Source organism: Ylistrum balloti, unplaced genomic scaffold, assembly GCF_031769215.1.
Source record: "Ylistrum balloti isolate Yb309-2 unplaced genomic scaffold, AGI_CSIRO_Ybal_v1 Utg369612, whole genome shotgun sequence".
NCBI lineage: Eukaryota > Metazoa > Mollusca > Bivalvia > Pectinida > Pectinidae > Ylistrum > Ylistrum balloti.
The window spans coordinates 160050-180018 of record NW_026781887.1 but is presented as its reverse complement, the minus strand read 5'-3'; the positions used below and the strand labels follow the sequence as shown (position 1 = coordinate 180018).

Here is a 19969-nt window from a genome sequence, read left to right as displayed (position 1 = left end):
TAAAATACGATAATTTCATAGATGTGATACGAATGAAAGGAACCACTATGTTTAAATATGGAAAATGTTATTATCTATCACTTGTCTTAGAAATAAGGACGTATGAAAAAGTCTTATTTTTAGTTTACATTTAATCACAGCAGTTAAAGATTATCTCGTTCCCATCCCATTACAAATATAGCTGTCGCTGTGTTGTGCCTACTGTCCGTACTTGACGATAAAGACATATGCATTTGCAGGTATCTGCATTATATGACTACAATGAAATGTATTAATAAGACATTATTATGCAGCAACGTGTTTGGGTTTTTACATCTTCAACACCATGCAAGCAAAGTCATTTGAATGTTAATAATGCATTTGTTTTCCATTTAAAAATATAATACTTTTGTTTTATTTGTCGTTTAAGGAAAATGCAAGAGTTCTTAATGATTCGCCTATCTAATAAAATATAAAACAAAGTAATTATTTACACAAACAAAGAGCACGATTCATTAAACCGCGCACTTTACTTGTTGGTAAGAAACCCTCAGCACCAGCCTCATGCCATTCTGTGTTATCCTACAATTAATCAGACTATAGTATTTCCTCACATATTTCATTTATCAAAAACACTTCAACATTAACTCAATGTTGGATTTCTAAAATCCTGCCAAATTATTTCGTTAATATCAGTTTACCTATTGCACTTGCTAGGGCACTGAAGCCCTGATACCCTAGAGAATTGTGGCCCAGGTAAAGCTCCCGTAGTCGCACGCTCTGAAAATAATCATCACAATTGAATTGTACACAAACAGGAACAGTGTATCAATCACGTCAATTAAAAATATTTAATGGTTACAAAATATAAAATAAGATGTCCTAGAATTAGTCCTAGTTATCATTATTATACTACAACATTGAAAACCCGGTGCATATAAAAATATGTGACAGAATTCAAGAATGTTACGTTAATTGTTCTTACCTGTAACATCCTTACGATTGTTTCAACTTCCGTGTGCTCTATGTTATTGCCTGAAATAACAGGTTATCAAGATACTTTAAAATATCTCTGGATAATGTTCCATCGGCACAAATTAAAAAAACATCAGTACAACAAAACCAAAGCATCAACGACTGCCCCAGGAAGAAACATCAAAGACTGACTCAGGAGGAAACAGCAAAGACTGCTTCGTGAAGAATCATTAAAGACTGCGTCAGGAGGAAACATTAATGGCTGCCTCAGGAGGAAACATCAAAGACTGCCTCATGAGGACACTGCTGGGGGATTCACTTGGGTATACTGTATCTTTCTAAACTGGTATGGAAAGAGACGGATACATATGCATTTATTGTAAAATCCTTATTGAATATCTGCATACTCTCATGAAGTAAAATGCAACAAAGTGGGACTTTGTATACAATAGAAAAGAAACCTATCATTGCTTTTCTACTAGCTTCATATCCTTCAGTTATTCTCAGAATTGTTCTTTACATGGAAAAGTTTGTCGCACGGACAATAAGATGATTACAGCGTTACCTTGCAGTTTGAGAGTTCTGATAGAACCATTGTGTTGCAGTGCCTCGGCTAGAACTTCTAGTCCCTCAGGACCAGGGAAGGTTTCAGACAGATTCTGGAATAACAATTGTAGTTAATCACTTATAAGTTGACAGATACACAATGCTAAGTCTACATGGGAAATCGAAAAACATTGACACATATAGTATCTTATTTGTGTTCTTATTTTTCCAAGCACGATTCGAGGAACGGGTCTACTTGTGTGTTATTTTAAACAGCCTAATATTGGAGATAAAGTTTTTTTTCCTTGTCATTCTTGAAGACGACTCTTCTCTATTCAAATCAAAGCGCTATCAATATTTGAAAAATGAGGGATAACTAGAAACTTTGTTTCTTTGTCGAACAATTCCGTAAATGATCTAGGTAATCATAATTGACTGTTCCTGACAAACATCTTTTTTCTGTACATGCTTTTGCTATTACGCTGAAACCATTTCTTTTATTTCAACGTGTCAAAGGCTACCTACAAATATTATATTAAAACAGCGATATTGATAGGGCGCTATAGCCTGATGTTGGTTGTATTGCTCCTTTGTTTGTATATAAATCAAAGTTGTGTAAAACTGTGGTCTACCTTTAAAGATCGATTTGCACCTGTCAGGATAATGCTTGACGATATGTAATACATTAGATAATGTTAGACAGGGTTTAGGTATATTATTAACCTATAGTGATCCTTTGTCATTTTCATATCGACTGATAGATACTCTGTCCTACAGATGACGAGCGGGTGGACAATAAGGCGCTTTGCAAATCCCTCCATGAACGGTCCAGAGTGATTGACCGCATATCTGTATTATTCAGGAAAGTCCCTAGATAACAATGGACTACCATATCAGTACGTTTTGATCGATATAGAATCGACCGTCTGTTTTACGTATGTAAATATGCAATATTTATCTTCACATTGTGTGATGTACATATATATTACGCGAGAGCAGCAATGACGTCCTGTCTCATATTGATGATTTATGTTTGTAACGATATAAATTTCAATAGTTTTAGAAGTTATGAACAGTTCTAATATTAAATAATTTACAACATTCAGCCAGAACGTATTGTGAACGATCTTTACAACTATCTTAATGATGCGAAGTAAGGTATTTAAACACATTTATATTTTAGACGACCTCAGATCTGTTTGATATTTATTATCTTTATTTTAAGGACTTACATATTGTTAATAATATCACGATTTAAACGATAATTGTTGGGGTAAAGACAGGATGTCTTAAAACATATTACTGTTTATTTGAGTTGAATACCTTACATCCTACTCAATAAATAATCTGTAATTTCACACCCATCGAGGCATTTAGTCATAACATCCACAACAATGTTCTAGAATAAATGAACGAGGTTTAAGCAATATGTTACTATGAATTATACAATCAAGTCTAAACTAGACATTTCCCAATGTTAAGTGATCTGTGGCATTGAATTATAAGTTAAAAAATACATTTTTATTTGAAATGCAATGCATTTAAATCCGCTTGTCATGCAATGACTGCGCGGTTTCGTCCTTTGTTGGTAGGGAGTCTAAATCGGCTAATGTATTTTGTGACTTGGACCATCCAGTCACTATCTTTTATATAAACGAGGTTTACTAGCTGATCTCTGACGATCACAACGTCGTAAAAAATGAGAATATTTATATCTTATATATATATATATATGCATACGTGGCTAGATATGAAACGGTAATCCTGGTTGTTACATCATAGTTGTATGTGTTTACAGTTGTGTGTAAACACACAGGCTGATTGACTATAGTGCTGTGTGTGTTCATACATGATGATTGACTACAGTATTGTGTGTGTACATACATGATTATTGACAACATACATGATTATTGACAACAGTGTTGTGTGTGTGTACATACATGATGATTGACTATAGTGTTGTGTGTTCATACATGATGATTGACTATAGTGTTGTGTGTACATACATGATGATTGACTACTGTGTTGTGTGTGTACATACATGATGATTGACAACAGTGTTGTGTGTTCATACATGATGATTGACTATAGTGTTGTGTGTACATACATGATGATTGACTACAGTGTTGTGTGTGTACATACATGATGATTGACTACAGTGTTGTGTGTACATACATGATGATTGACTATAGTGTTGTGTGTGTGTACATACATGATGATTGACTACAGTGTTGTGTGTGTACATACATGATGATTGACTATAGTGTTGTGTGTGTACATACATGATGATTGACTACAGTGTTGTGTGTGTACATACATGATGATTGACTATAGTGTTGTGTGTGTACATACATGATGATTGACTACAGTGTTGTGTGTGTACATACATGATGATTGACTACAGTGTTGTGTGTGTGTACATACATGATGATTGACTACAGTGTTGTGTGTGTACATACATGATGATTGACTACTGTGTTGTGTGTGTTCATACATGATGATTGACTACTGTGTTGTGTGTGTTCATACATGATGATTGACTACAGTGTTGTGTGTGTACATACATGATGATTGACTATAGTGTTGTGTGTACATACATGATGATTGACTATAGTGTTGTGTGTGTACATACATGATGATTGACTACAGTGTTGTGTGTACATACATGATGATTGACTACTGTGTTGTGTGTACATACATGATGATTGACTACTGTGTTGTGTGTGTACATACATGATGATTGACTACTGTGTTGTGTGTGTACATACATGATGATTGACTACAGTGTTGTGTGTGTACATACATGATGATTGACTACAGTGTTGTGTGTACATACATGATGATTGACTACTGTGTTGTGTGTACATACATGATGATTGACTACTGTGTTGTGTGTGTGTACATACATGATGATTGACTACAGTGTTGTGTGTGTACATACATGATGATTGACTACTGTGTTGTGTGTGTACATACATGATGATTGACTACAGTGTTGTGTGTGTGATTGACTACTAGTGTTGTGTGTACATACATGATGATTGACTACTTTGTGTGTGTACATACATGATGATTGACTACAGTGTTGTGTGTGTACATACATGATGATTGACTACTGTGTTGTGTGTGTACATACATGATGATTGACTACAGTGTTGTGTGTGTGTACATACATGATGATTGACTACTGTGTTGTGTGTGTACATACATGATGATTGACTACTGTGTTGTGTGTGTACATACATGATGATTGACTACTGTGTTGTGTGTACACACATGATGATTGACTATAGTGTTGTGTGTGTACATACATGATGATTGACTACTGTGTTGTGTGTGTACATACATGATGATTGACTATAGTGTTGTGTGTGTACATACATGATGATTGACTACTGTGTTGTGTGTGTACATACATGATGATTGACTATAGTGTTGTGTGTGTACATACATGATGATTGACTACAGTGTTGTGTGTGTACATACATGATGATTGACTACTGTGTTGTGTGTGTACATACATGATGATTGACTACAGTGTTGTGTGTACATACATGATGATTGACTACAGTGTTGTGTGTACATACATGATGATTGACTACAGTGTTGTGTGTGTGTACATACATGATGATTGACTACAGTGTTGTGTGTGTACATACATGATGATTGACTACAGTGTTGTGTGTGTACATACATGATGATTGACTACTGTGTTGTGTGTGTACATACATGATGATTGACTATAGTGTTGTGTGTGTACATACATGATGATTGACTATAGTGTTGTGTGTGTACATACATGATGATTGACTATAGTGTTGTGTGTGTACATACATGATGATTGACTACTGTGTTGTGTGTGTACATACATGATGATTGACTACAGTGTTGTGTGTGTACATACATGATGATTGACTACTGTGTTGTGTGTGTACATACATGATGATTGACTATAGTGTTGTGTGTGTACATACATGATGATTGACTACAGTGTTGTGTGTGTACATACATGATGATTGACTACTGTGTTGTGTGTGTACATACATGATGATTGACTACTGTGTTGTGTGTACATACATGATGATTGACTATAGTGTTGTGTGTGTACATACATGATGATTGACTATAGTGTTGTGTGTGTACATACATGATGATTGTGTGTGTGTGTACATACATGATGATATAGTGTTGTGTGTACTGTGTTGTGTGTGTACTGTGTTGTGTGTGTACATACATGATGATTGACTACAGTGTTGTGTGTGTACATACATGATGATTGACTACAGTGTTGTGTGTGTACATACATGATGATTGACTACAGTGTTGTGTGTGTACATACATGATGATTGACTACAGTGTTGTGTGTGTACATACATGATGATTGACTACTGTGTTGTGTGTGTACATACATGATGATTGACTACAGTGTTGTGTGTGTACATACATGATGATTGACTACAGTGTTGTGTGTGTGTACATACATGATGATTGACTACAGTGTTGTGTGTGTACATACATGATGATTGACTACAGTGTTGTGTGTGTACATACATGATGATTGACTACTGTGTTGTGTGTGTACATACATGATGATTGACTACAGTGTTGTGTGTGTACATACATGATGATTGACTACTGTGTTGTGTGTACATACATGATGATTGACTACTGTGTTGTGTGTGTACATACATGATGATTGACTACTGTGTTGTGTGTGTACATACATGATGATTGACTACAGTGTTGTGTGTGTACATACATGATGACTACATATGATTGACTACTGTTGTGTGTGTGTACATACATGATGATTGACTACAGTGTTGTGTGTGTACATACATGATGATTGACTACAGTGTTGTGTGTGTACATACATGATGATTGACTACAGTGTTGTGTGTGTACATACATGATGATTGACTACAGTGTTGTGTGTGTACATACATGATGATTGACTATAGTGTTGTGTGTGTACATACATGATGATTGACTATAGTGTTGTGTGTGTACATACATGATGATTGACTATAGTGTTGTGTGTGTACATACATGATGATTGACTATAGTGTTGTGTGTGTACATACATGATGATTGACTATAGTGTTGTGCCTGCTTTCTAGTATGTTGCTTATTTGTGTAGAGGAACGTTTTCAATTATCCAAAATAAAGTTTTATGATAAAGCTATAATGAAGTTTAAACCACACGGGCTTCTTTTTACGAAGCTTTGATGTTTAATTGGTGTGTTCATGCACTGTTAATATCTTAGTAGTCATGATTGTAAATATGTACCATAGGTAAAATTGCATCATATTTAATTAACCCGACATATTCGGATCTTTTGTGATGAATGTAGATACTTGATTTTATATCATGTCGTTATGAATACAAGTAGCGAGGCTTTGACGTAGTATTACGAGAGGTTGAAGTATAAATTGTTCAGAAGGCAGTGTCTTTTGAAGGCTGATAGTCCTATTAGCAACACAATCGAATACATTCAATAAGGGACAACAGCTGAAAAATCACGTAATTACACTTCTGTACATTTATTAAACATGTTAATATTTGTTCGCTACACACAATTATGCGTCAAACTTTCATGCAGAGACTCATTCCTCATAATGACATACCAGTTCAATCAAGGTATTGTTCCTGACAAGCATTTCACTTATGTACATGACTCCAAGAGGTCCCAACTTATTGTTTGATAAATCTAGACTGACGATCCTTTTGTCTCTCTGAAAAAAATATTATATATGTGAATGTTTATCTTAGATTGCTGAAATACAATCAATATTCCCACGTATTGGTGGTTCATTATAAACTTTAAGGTTGATACAAGTAAAATTTATTCTAAACTTTGAGAGAGTGGTGACAACTTTTTGATTTCAGAACTGAAATTACAAAAAAAAAAAAAAAAAAGATAAAAATAAATAAATAAATAAACGTACCACTAGAGACACTGCTATTGCCTTCATATCAGAGGCTGTGATGAGGTTGTTGGCAAGGTCGATACTAGTTGTAGTTGGTACCTGAAGCTGGCGAGTATAATTAGACAGGGCGGTGACCTTACAACGTTTACATGCCAGTAGGTAAACATCGGCTGTCTTCGTCGTTTTTCGTCGAGGCGTCACGAACGTCTTCACATCTTCAAGTTTCACGTCTGTAATTGAGGAGAGCGTTGGCTATGTCAAGGTGGTCATAGTTCATATCAAATGAACAGAATCGAGACACTTGCATGTTTAAATCTATCAGGTAAGTATCGGTTATTAAAGTACATCATAACCAAACATTAAGGAAAGGTCGAGATTGAACATAAAAATTATCATGTTTGGATGTGATTGGGTTATGCACCATGAAATCTAGAATAATTTCATTACAAAAATGAAAGACTTCGAGATAAACATGTGTTTCACATAATGTTTCACTTTCTGAAATTCAAATTTTCACCGTTAGAAGCCACATAATTCCTCCTCCCCTCCCCTCCTGCCCCACCCCAAATTAAAAATGCAACACGTCGTACATTCTCTGATACAAGTATAACCAATAGAAAGACAGCCATGCGTGGATATTGTATCGGAAAGTGTACTGGTATTAACCCTAGTGTGTTTAGACGTGGCTTATCACATGTCACAGACGATTATATTTAGAATAAATAGAGGTAATACCTAAGCGATTAACCTGTTAAATCAGTTACAGTTGGCATGTTTTAATCCTGACCTGTACACAATCATTTGATTTCAATATAGCTTGGTGTTAAAGTCTGATCGAGTAATTGACCATTCAGCTGGGAGAATGATATGTTGGTTTATGAAAGGATATGAACCTACTGAATGTTATCCATTTCTACATTTAGATATTTCATTTAAACTTTTGTATGCGACCGCAAAATGTCTCAAATATAAAACGTCATGATCATTATTATTAATAATCAAGTCAGACAGAGGAAGTTATATATGTCATAAAAATTGGATTTTTCTCCTGTTCATTCTTTCTAAATGAAACTGATATTTCAATAAAAGTATTTGACGCATATGTAGTTCAAGTATTTGTAAACAATCTGCTTTACACAAATTATTACTGATTAATATATTTTTTTTACAAATATGTCTTTCCGTGTTGATGCATATGTTAATTTACAAAGCATTTGTTGGGTATTTTAACAATATAAGCCAGATCCGCTTTCGTTATAGATTGCGTAACTAGCGACTGAAATATTCCGGTAGAGAGAAACCCACAAATTCGTTTCACAAGTATTGAAAAACTTTTATGACAATGCAAACATTTCAAACATAACAATATACCTGAGGAGGAGGAAGGGGGAGGGGGAGGGGGGAGAGAGTCAGTCTTATTCTTCTATCTTTACATTTATGTTTACTGCGGTTTAATACAGATTATTATAGAATTTTTACACAATCAGTGATATATAGAATCTAGTCTTTGTATGAATTACAGCATGTACGTGTATTGTTATATTCAATTACTAGGCCATATTACAGACATTCACTCGTTTTTCTAAAAATATTGTGGTATTCTTCAAGCAAACATTAAATGGCACTCAGGTGTTAACAGAGGATAACAGAAAATAAAGGGGGGTACACCAAATATATAACACCTGTCACGCTATTAAAACGACCATTCTCTCAATTCTCTACTGACTGAGGTATAATTCCGTTTACAAATTTGAATAATTTTGCGATGAAAGGTCTAAGAAATTCCGTTTAGTTATAATTGTGATTATCTTAAAACCTATACTGCCATAAAGTATTGTTATATCAAATTAAATCAAATGTAATCAACAATCACTGTTAGGCCCATGTACGAAAAATAGGAAATCTTTTGTTACGAATCAATAAATTAAAATAAATTAAATGTATGACACCACTTACACCAATGTCTTTAAGACTGGAGCATTATCATCTCCCCCTTGTATTGATCCCGTCCACCACAACGGTCGGAATATATATATATATTGTCTCTATGTATGAAATGATCTTCTTCGGAAAAAAAAACCCTTTTTATCTTAGTGAAAGGAGTGAGATAAAAGGCAGATAACACAGGGTTGTTGTAACAGGGTTTAGTTGTCTAGGACCACTGTGTTAGCGTATGAGTAATTGCAATCGAAGACTTTGATGCAGTATTAGCAGGACGTGGGTGTTAGATATCAAATGACTATTGTATTAGTGTGAACGCTAAAGGGATTCAGAATTTTTAATGATTAGGAATCTATGACTCATGTTTAGGTGTGTAAAGGTGATATGTTGTCTGTACAGTTATAGGAATGTTTATGAATATTGTATCAGAGTTGGATGTTGAAAACCAGATATTGTATATGGTAGATATTTTATGATATTACATGTTGTCTGTACAGTTATAGGAATGTTTATAATATTGTATCAATGTTATGGTAGATATTTTATGATATTAATATAGGAATGTTTATGAATATTGTATCAGAGTTGGATGTTGAAAGCCAGATATTGTATATGGTAGATATTTTATGATATTACATGTTGTCTGTAAAGTTATAGGAATGTTTATGAATATTGTATCAGAGTTGGATGTTGAAAACCAGATATTGTATATGGTAGATATTTTATGATATTACATGTTGTCTGTAAAGTTATAGGAATGTTTATGAATATTGTATCAGAGTTGGATGTTGAAAGCCAGATATTGTATATGGTAGATATTTTATGATATTACATGTTGTCTGTAAAGTTATAGGAATGTTTATGAATATTGTATCAGAGTTGGATGTTGAAAGCCAGATATTGTATATGGTAGATATTTTATGATATTACATGTTGTCTGTAAAGTTATAGGAATGTTTATGAATATTGTATCAGAGTTGGATGTTGAAAGCCAGATATTGTATATGGTAGATATGTTATGATATTGGTATGCTTTACATTGTACTACAGAATTATACATACGTATCTATAAAGTGTATGTCAGGATTTGTCGAATATTTCTAAAGCATTGATTCATAACGTTTCTTTCGAGGATATCGTTTAGTTCAGATTTGTAGAATGAAGTTTGATTAGTGGCATTAATCACTTAACGGGTACAGAGTCTTGTGTCCCACCTGTCAGTCTATAAGTACACTTCAGAATTGGCAAACCTGTCGTTCTACAGGAACACTACGGGTTGGGACCGTTTGTCAGTCTACTGGAACATTTCAAGACAGACCACCTGTCCTGAAGCGTCGGAAATTCCATTGAGTGATCGCTTAGTAATTGTATCCAAATTCAATTGAAAACGGTTTATTTCAAATTCAATAGCCGAGATAGAAGCACCTGTCATCCCCCATGGACACTTTAGGACAGTGGTTACTGAGGTGCCATATCTAATTGTACTTATATAAATAATTCTAGCTGTTATATGGCATAGGAATCATGCATATTGTTAATTCTTGGTAATATGCTTTAATTGTGTCACTAATTCTTAATAATATTCGGACAGATTTCCATGGTTACGTAATGACATCGTGTATACAAGTGACTTTTGATAATCAGATATATAATATTTCATTTGGTTCACACATCGGACAGATACAAACGTGACATTATGACAGCTGACTTCAATTGAGACGGATGGATCTATATACTTATTCCAAAGTAGTTAAATTCATAGAAGATTGTGCTCATTATTCTTTTTATCGAATTCATCGATGATATTAAGAATTAGCGAGAACTACTTAAGATGCAGTCATAGAATATATATACTAAACCTTAACAAGGCAATGTTTCGAAAACAAACTATTGATTCATTTAATAATCTGAAATAAATTTTAGCATAACAAGACATCAACATGCTGTAAAATATCCCGGCATATTTTCAATGCTACCAAAACCAGTTTCACGACAGAATCCATTTTATAGCCATGTGTGACACGATAATGTAGCAGGACACATCAAACATGATCGATGCTGCGTTTAAGTCATAAATCTCAACAGATCTATCGTCACTGACCAATTATAATGGAACAAATTAACACTGGGTCTGACCTTGGCCCTATCAGCGATAGTTTAATGTGAGGACACATTCAAGATTTCAGCGATTGATTATCTGGAATACAGCGTGATATGCATGGCCAGTTAAGTGATCTATAAATGTTTATGTGACCTTATCAACAGTAGAAAGTTAAGTGTTTAAAAGCGTGCGTTTGGCTATGGCCTAAGTGTAATGTTGATATGTACTTGACCATTCATTAACCACTATAATGTATAGCACTGCCCGAGAATGATAGAAACGTCTTCGGGCCAAAGTAGGCCCCGAAGTAGACTTACTTTATTTTACATATTACTATTGATAAAGATATTTTTCGGTACAAAAAGGTGATCGTAATCATCTCATTTTATAAATATGGAATATTTCATTAATTAAAATTTTTCCATCAATTGACTGTAAAAATGTAACTTTAATATTTGCCGATGTCATTATACGTTACATGAGATCAAAGGCTGTAAGAAACAAGGCAATAACTTCGATATCGTCAGCATTCTATATTTACGTTGTGGTTTTCTTGTAATCTCGTGTTGTTATCCAAAATTTATTTTAAAAAACCAAAATGGAAAGTCCTGGACTCTTTAAATGACAAGACCGTGTGCTTAAGAAAGGTGAGCGTACACGATACTGTAATCTCTGTTAACCCAAGTAAGTGTTGTCAACTGAGGATCAAGTGTTTGTAACAACGAAACCACCAGCCCTATTAACGAGCATCGGACACATCGTCATATCACACAACAAAACCACCAGCCCTACTAACGAGCATCGGACATATCGTCATATCACACAACAAAACCACCAGCCCTACTAACGAGCATCGGACACAACGTCATATCACACAACAAAACCACCAGCCCTATTAACGAACATCGGGCACATCTAAGTTCATATCACACAACAAAACCACCAGCCCTATTAACGAACATCGGGGACATCTAAGTTCATATCACACAACAAAACCATCAGCCCTACTAACGAACATCGGGCACATCTAAGTTCATATCATACAACAAAACCACCAGCCCTACTAACGAACATCGGACACATCGTCATATCATACAACAAAACCACCAGCCCTACTAACGAACATCGGACACATCGTCATATCACACAACAAAACCACCAGCCCTATTAACGAACATCGGGCACATCTAAGTTCATATCACACAACAAAACCACCAGCCCTACTAACGAACATCGGGCACATCTAAGTTCATATCATACAACAAAACCATCACCCCTACTAACAAGCATCGAACACAACTTCATATCACACAACGAAACCACCAGCCATACTAACGAGCATCGAACACAACTTCATATCACACAACGAAACCACCAGCCATACTAACGAGCATCGCACACCACTTCATATCACACAACGAAACCACCAGCCATACTAACGAACATCGGACACATCTAAGTTCATATCACACAACAAAACCATCAGCCCTACTAACGAGCATCGGGCACATCTAACTTCATATCATACAAGGATACAGCATATTTTCCAACTAGGATGAACACAATAAATTTTCACAAAGTTTCCAAATAAGTGCATTTATGGAAAGCCCCTGTCACTTGTTGACATCTTTCGACCATACGTCGGGAGGAACACTTTGGCTATCTAATCAACTGCGACAAGTAAACACTATATATATATATATATATACCTAATTAGATTTAATAGACTTTACATGAGAACTGGAATGAGAAACATAATCCTATGTTATATTTTTGGTAAAAATCAGGATTGTAGTGATTCCGACGGAAGTGGTATATCACGGAACCTTCAGATTGTTGTTGATAAAAGTTCTGATAGCACTACTTGTGTATTACTGTTAACTTCTGTTCTAAGGACCTAGTATCTTTTGTTTAATGGAAACACAAATCTTTGGACAAATGTTAGATCTATAACTCATCTGTTACAAGATGCTCGGTAATAAGTATATAGTTTGTTGAGAGAAAATCCTGTATCTCGGAGAGTAATGACAATAATACAACAACAAAAATGGAGAAAACCCACGTACCGTTTGCTATAACAAAAGACAGATAATATTATACTTCACAATAGGATGGACATCAGCGTCATGCAATGAAATTCGGAAGAAATATGAGTGTATTTGTGTTCAATAAATTAATTTGTGAAGAAAATAAGTATTTAATTCGAGATGTATGTTTATAGATACGTTACATGACGTAGAATACTGTCGACATTTCAGTGGATGAATCGACATGCACGAATTTTCAAATAATTATGTTAAATTTAACTATAAATCTACTATCATGTTGCTATGACAATGTTTGTCAGGTAAATTAAACCACCAAATTTTACTAGCGTGGTCAATTTGTATTTCAATGTTCAAAGAAAATAACTAAACTGGACCGACGAATGCTTACCTTCGTTTGCGTCATAATCATAATCCTCTACGTAATCTTTCTTTGTAGGAGTTGGGGACATATCAGGAATGACAGGCAGTGGTGGAACGTCTTGGTTAGAAACACTATCCCCATTTAAACAATTGTCTCCACTCCGTAAATTTCCTATGGACAAACTTTTCGAAGAAAGTTTCGATGTTTCTCTGTTTAGACCCTTCGGTTTTCTAAATCGACCCTGTTTTTCATAAAACGTCCGTTCCCTCGTGTCCATTCGGTACATAACCTCATCCATGTCTGCCAAAGTTCTGAAATATTCTTCCGGTGGGATCAGAAGCCTATGACATCCGGCCCTTACGTACTGCCGTAACCTCTCCCACCGGGCCAATGCCTTTGCTTTACCTGGAAGTCATTAATAACATATTCCATGACAAATTAGGCTCTGTACATCACACTCTGATTTGTCGTGGCTGTAACAAATACTTAAAAGAGTTCCTTATGTAAATTTATGATAAGCATTAGTATATGAACATTGTATACCAAATCGTTATATACACAAGTATAGGAATGCCTTACTCCGTCTAATGTAACATGCTTCTCAGTAGGATATTAGCGCGCGAGCAGTCTAAGTAGAATATAACGTAATGTACCGTAGAGTTATAGTGACAAGGCTCGGGCCCTACCACACGGAGAACATCAGAACTATCGCGTTAGGCTATTGATGATTCCTACTGTCGATTGTCATGGCACGTTGGCCTGTTTGCACAACCCTCACTGACGAAATTGACATTTAAATGTCCACCCCTTTATGTCTCCCTTAAGCGGAGGAATATACAAAACGACTTACCTCATCAGTTATAAATATGTTTATTTATTCTACTTTTTCTACATCTATGGGATTTATCTAAAGAAATCTCATCCACTAATCTGCTTTTGAATAACATAGCTTCTGCTTCACCAATAATTTAATTTATAGACAGATCATTACAGCATCCATAATGTTTATTTTGGTTTACGGTGTTGTCAACCAATTACTCCTAAAATCCTATATTAATAACGTAAGACGTGATATCATATTGCTATGTATAAATATTATCTTTTCCTACATTTACTGTCCAATTCAATATTTATTTTACTTTAAGGACCTTAACGTGTACTTCACAGGTTATCTCAAACATTGCTGTGAAAATAATATAATAATCAGTAGTTCTAATTTCAAGTCATGTAATATCTCCATATAATCGTATTGTAGACAGGGGCTAGGTCTGAAGTAGGTGTTTAAGGTCTGTCTGTGTAATCACGAGTTAGGAGCCCCGGCACCATCAATACACAAATAAGTACGTTCAATATCATTTGTACAGTTCTTGATTGTCATACTAAGGCATATATACAAAATCTATAAAAGTGCTTGTTTAAATCTCACTCCATACCATCCTCATTTGCATTCGAATTATTATCAGTTTTTACAGGTAATATCGAAGCCTTCTGATGATAGATCACTGTATTCCATACAATTATTATGCAGATAAGCTTGCTGGAAGATTGATTTCGGAAAATAGATCTGATTGACCACCGCTGCTATAGACGTGTGCGGTACGACAAAAAGACATAGTAACTTATACAGTATTGCGTGTAACACAACAAATGTGGTGACATGTATCGTATGTGACACAACATATGTGGTTACATGTATCGTATGTGACACATGTGGTGACATGTATCGTATGTGACACAACAGATCTGGTTACATGTATCGTATGTGACACAACATATGTGGTGACATGTGTCTTATGTGACACAACATATGTGTTGACATGTGTCGAATGTGACACAACAGATGTGGTGACACCTATAGTATGTGACACAACAGATGTGGTGACATGTATCGTATGTGACACAACATATGTGGTGATATGTATCGTATGTGACACAACAGATGTGCTGACATATATCGTATGTGACACAACAGATGTGGTGATATGTATCGTATGTGACACAACAGATGTGCTGACATATATCGTATGTGACACAACAGATATGGTGACATGTGTCGAATGTGACACAACAGATGTGGTGACGTATATCGTATGTGATACAATAGATGTGGTGACATGTATCGCAGGTGACACAACAGATCTGGTAACATGTATCGTATGTGACACAACAGATGTGGTGACGTATATCGTATGTGACACAACAGATGTGGTGCCATGTATCGTATGTGACACAACAGATGTGGTGACGTATATAGTATGTGACAATAGATGTGGTGACATGTATCGTAGGTGACACAACAGATGTGGTGACGTATATCGTATGTGACGCAACAGATGTGGTGCCATGTATCGTATGTGACACAACAGATGTGGTGACGTATATCGAATGTAACACAACAGATGTTGTGACATGTATCGTATGTGACACAACAGATGTGGTGACATGTGTCGAATGTGACACATCAGATGTGGTAACGTATATCGTATGTAACACAACAGATGTGGTGACATGTATCGTATGTGACACATCAGATGTGGTGACATGTATCGTATGTGACACATCAGATGTTGTGACATGTATCGTATGTGACACAACAGATGTGGTGACATGTATCGTATGTGACACAACAGATGTGGTGACGTATATCGTATGTGACAAAACAGATGTTGTGACATGTATCGTATGTGACACAACAGATGTTGTGATATGTGTCGAATGTGACACATCAGATGTGGTAACGTATATCGAATGTGACACAACAGATGTGGTGACGTATATCGAATGTGACGCAACAGATGTGGTGACAAGTGCATAAATTATAGCTGACGTGTAAACTCATAAACTGTTCATTTCACAGCTTTTCAATCGTGAAATATTACAAAGTTTCTTTTTATTTTCCTGTTAGAATGAAAAGCTTTTGTCAATCAAATCTAATATTCATCTCCACGGTATTAATGATAACACAGTGGTAGTTACAATGTTGTAATGAAGAATCATACCGTATTTACAACGAACACAACAACACTCAACAGAAAAACTTTCTCCGGCAAGTGAATATTAAGGAGTGTACCATCAATACATGGTACATGCCTTACCGACACAACAATGAAAACATTTCAACTTCCGAGGAATTTTATCAATATATTGCTAGTTCATTTATGTCAGAAGCCAAATTTATTAAAATGTCCAATGTTTAAATCTTATTGTAGATTCTTAAATGACAATGTAAGTACGTGTAAAAACAACAATGACTGATTACAAACACAATGACAGTAAACATAAACGTTATTGAAATGTTGACATAACTTGTAATACAAATCATCATTATATAACCAAAGTTTGTACTTACTTAGTCTCATACTGGATTTTAAATTTCCGAGAGAATTATTACAACGAAGATATACAAGAAACCCTTTGTCATCCAGGCAACATAGCGGGTATTAGAAACGCACAGTTCACTGAAGGATAGTAATAAAGAAATACTGGCCTCAGGTAGGAACAGGTCTACCTGTATGCATACATTGCACTTTAATATACTTAAAGTAGAACGATCAGAATAAAATAAGATTATCCCATAATAACGATTTATATATAACGTTAAGTATACATATCATAGTGTGTTACCTATCGGTAAGTAAATAGTTAAGACATAACATGCCAATATCACAAAGAGCGAGACACGTAACGCGTACATTACCATCCCTAATTATATATACAGGGATTATATAGACACGAATTCATATCTTTGTCCGGGCACTTCACAGTTTTCAATAAGATCTTGACGCATCGTTAATATGTTCTAATCAGTTCCTGTAAATTCATTACAGTTGGTCAGGTTGGGCGACTGTAATTTGAAAGGTACAAACAGAAAAATACAAAATATTGTCCTCGTTTACTCCCAAGGTCGTGCATTTCAATAATTCTTTGTAGGACAAAAATACTAACCTCTGTTTTAGAACAATGAGAGCATGAATAAAACATTTATCATTTGTAGATGTCGAAAAACTGAAAAGAGAAGCCAGCACCATTTCTAAAGGACGTAACCAGTGACGACCACTTACTCATAAAAGTTCTTATAATCGAAGGAATATCGTTCACTTTAAAGCTATGATGGCTACAGAGAACTGAAACTGTTTTTAGTTGTTAGGAAAATATCGACCGATTGAATTTTTACTATCTTTTTAAATGTCTAAACACAATCATCATTCTGTTCAATGGTTCAATGGTACAATGGTTCAGTGGTCATATTCAGTCATAGGAATTATTATTTAAAAAATAACTTTACAAAAATTAAAAATAAATAAACCGTCTTTATATCTAATTTTGTGATGTGAACTTTAGATGATGACATTCATGAAATTCTCTCTAAAACGCTAAGTATGTGTGTTAGCTTCGTCTTAGTCATGTAGAAGTTTGAAATAAACTGTGCACTTCTTTAAAACAATATTATTGTAATACTGACATTCGTTTACAATCAGAGTAGTACATCTATATTGATGTATTCTATAAAAAGCATACTTACTTTGGGGGAAGTATTCCTTTGTCCGTCTCAATAAAACAGTTTACGTATCTATCGTGACCTAACACATGCCAACTTATGTAATAAAAGACAACCGAGAAACACTTGCTAATTAAAACACCACTATCAATATTATCAGATGTTAGCGACACTTTGTTATCTGAAATATCACGAAATTTTGTAAGACAAGTTAAACACTTCCTTGTGTTATAGATAGAACACACCAAAAACACGTAGGGTAATGTTACATCTAGAAGATGTTCCCTGTTTCAACATAATTCTCGTTTATAGATTTTTTACTTTGCAGATTTCCCTTGGTATAAATACAAACCGGTATGTCTGGAAATACGTCCTAAATCTGAACCTCTCAGTAACAATAATTTTGAGATTGCTGATTAGAGAAAGGATAACTGAACAGCGGGTAGCGATATTATGACATAACGAATTGGACACTGAACTATGTCACTCATTCGCTCTTCGTGATAGGTAGTGTATAATATTGATTGATAGCGGGGGGTAAACTATCAACACATGCCTATACTATCTTTCTATAACACCTTAATCTCTAGGCATAGGCTCTTCACATCACGATCCTTACACTTATGAATGACATAAGATAACTCGTGGAGGATTTTACTATAGAAAAGTAAGTTGATTGATGGCGTGATGTTGGTGACAACGAACTATACAAATAACACAAAGACTTCCCTTTCTATAGACTTCAAATACGACACAGATATTCAAGATTAACCCCAAAATATCATAACCCTTAATAAAACATGTGTGACCTGTGACGAGCAGTCTGAAATACAATATAAACAGCTTCGTAAATTAAGAAATAACTACATAGTATCGTATCGCCCGATGAGCTTAGAAACATATGTTTTGCCATCATTTTTAATCATCGAGGTACGCTATAATCTGTAAACCACCTCTTGATTCATTTGAATAGTGACACGTTTCAGAATATACACAAGTACTTGGTGCTCGTTTGAAGTAATTCATTCTTGCCGTAAATTAAGATTTTTTTTCTTGAATGATGCAGTTAGAGCACTTCTCCGTCTCTAATTTGACATTTATATCGGCTACTTTTATTTTCACCGCATCAACTTCTTGTCTTTTGTCTCTAAAAGGAGCGTGTCCTTACTTGGTTTTAGCTGACGTAAATCTTCTGAAGAGTGATGGATTTTCTGACCTTTCATTTCATCACTGTAGAGGAATCCTAGGCGAATGTTTCCTCTAACACAATCAGTGGGAAGGGAGTAAATTGCTGGTATCGAATTCGTTGAATAACTATTGCTGATGGAACTGTTTCCAGATTTGTTCTTTAAGTTTTTTTAAACTTTGTTAAAAACCCTTATTATAGTATTGCATTACGTAACGAGATTATAATACGTCAAATATACTCATCTGTATTCAAATTAGTTATAAAGCAAACTACCTGTTCACAAATCAAGGTATTGTGCAAGACAAACGTGAATATATAAACAATAATTAAATGTATGACGTAGAATTTGTTGAAGAAGCAAGAACTTTTATATGTCAAGAATATTTTCTCAAAGTGAGTG

General features: G+C 34.9%; 1 protein-coding gene across 1 annotated transcript in view; it reads right to left on the bottom strand.

The window, feature by feature from the left end:
* The window catches only part of LOC132547178 (leucine-rich repeat-containing protein 74A-like), a 41420-nt gene that overhangs the window by 6879 nt on the left and 14572 nt on the right, over positions 1–19969 (bottom strand). The window contains exons 2-7 of the mRNA XM_060210937.1: positions 13910–14287; positions 7450–7661; positions 7129–7236; positions 1520–1613; positions 965–1014; positions 681–759 (exon numbers count right to left, since the gene is read on the bottom strand). Of these exons, the coding sequence (XP_060066920.1) occupies positions 681–759; positions 965–1014; positions 1520–1613; positions 7129–7236; positions 7450–7661; positions 13910–14287 (921 nt within the window). The remainder of the gene's footprint in view (positions 1–680; positions 760–964; positions 1015–1519; positions 1614–7128; positions 7237–7449; positions 7662–13909; positions 14288–19969) is intronic.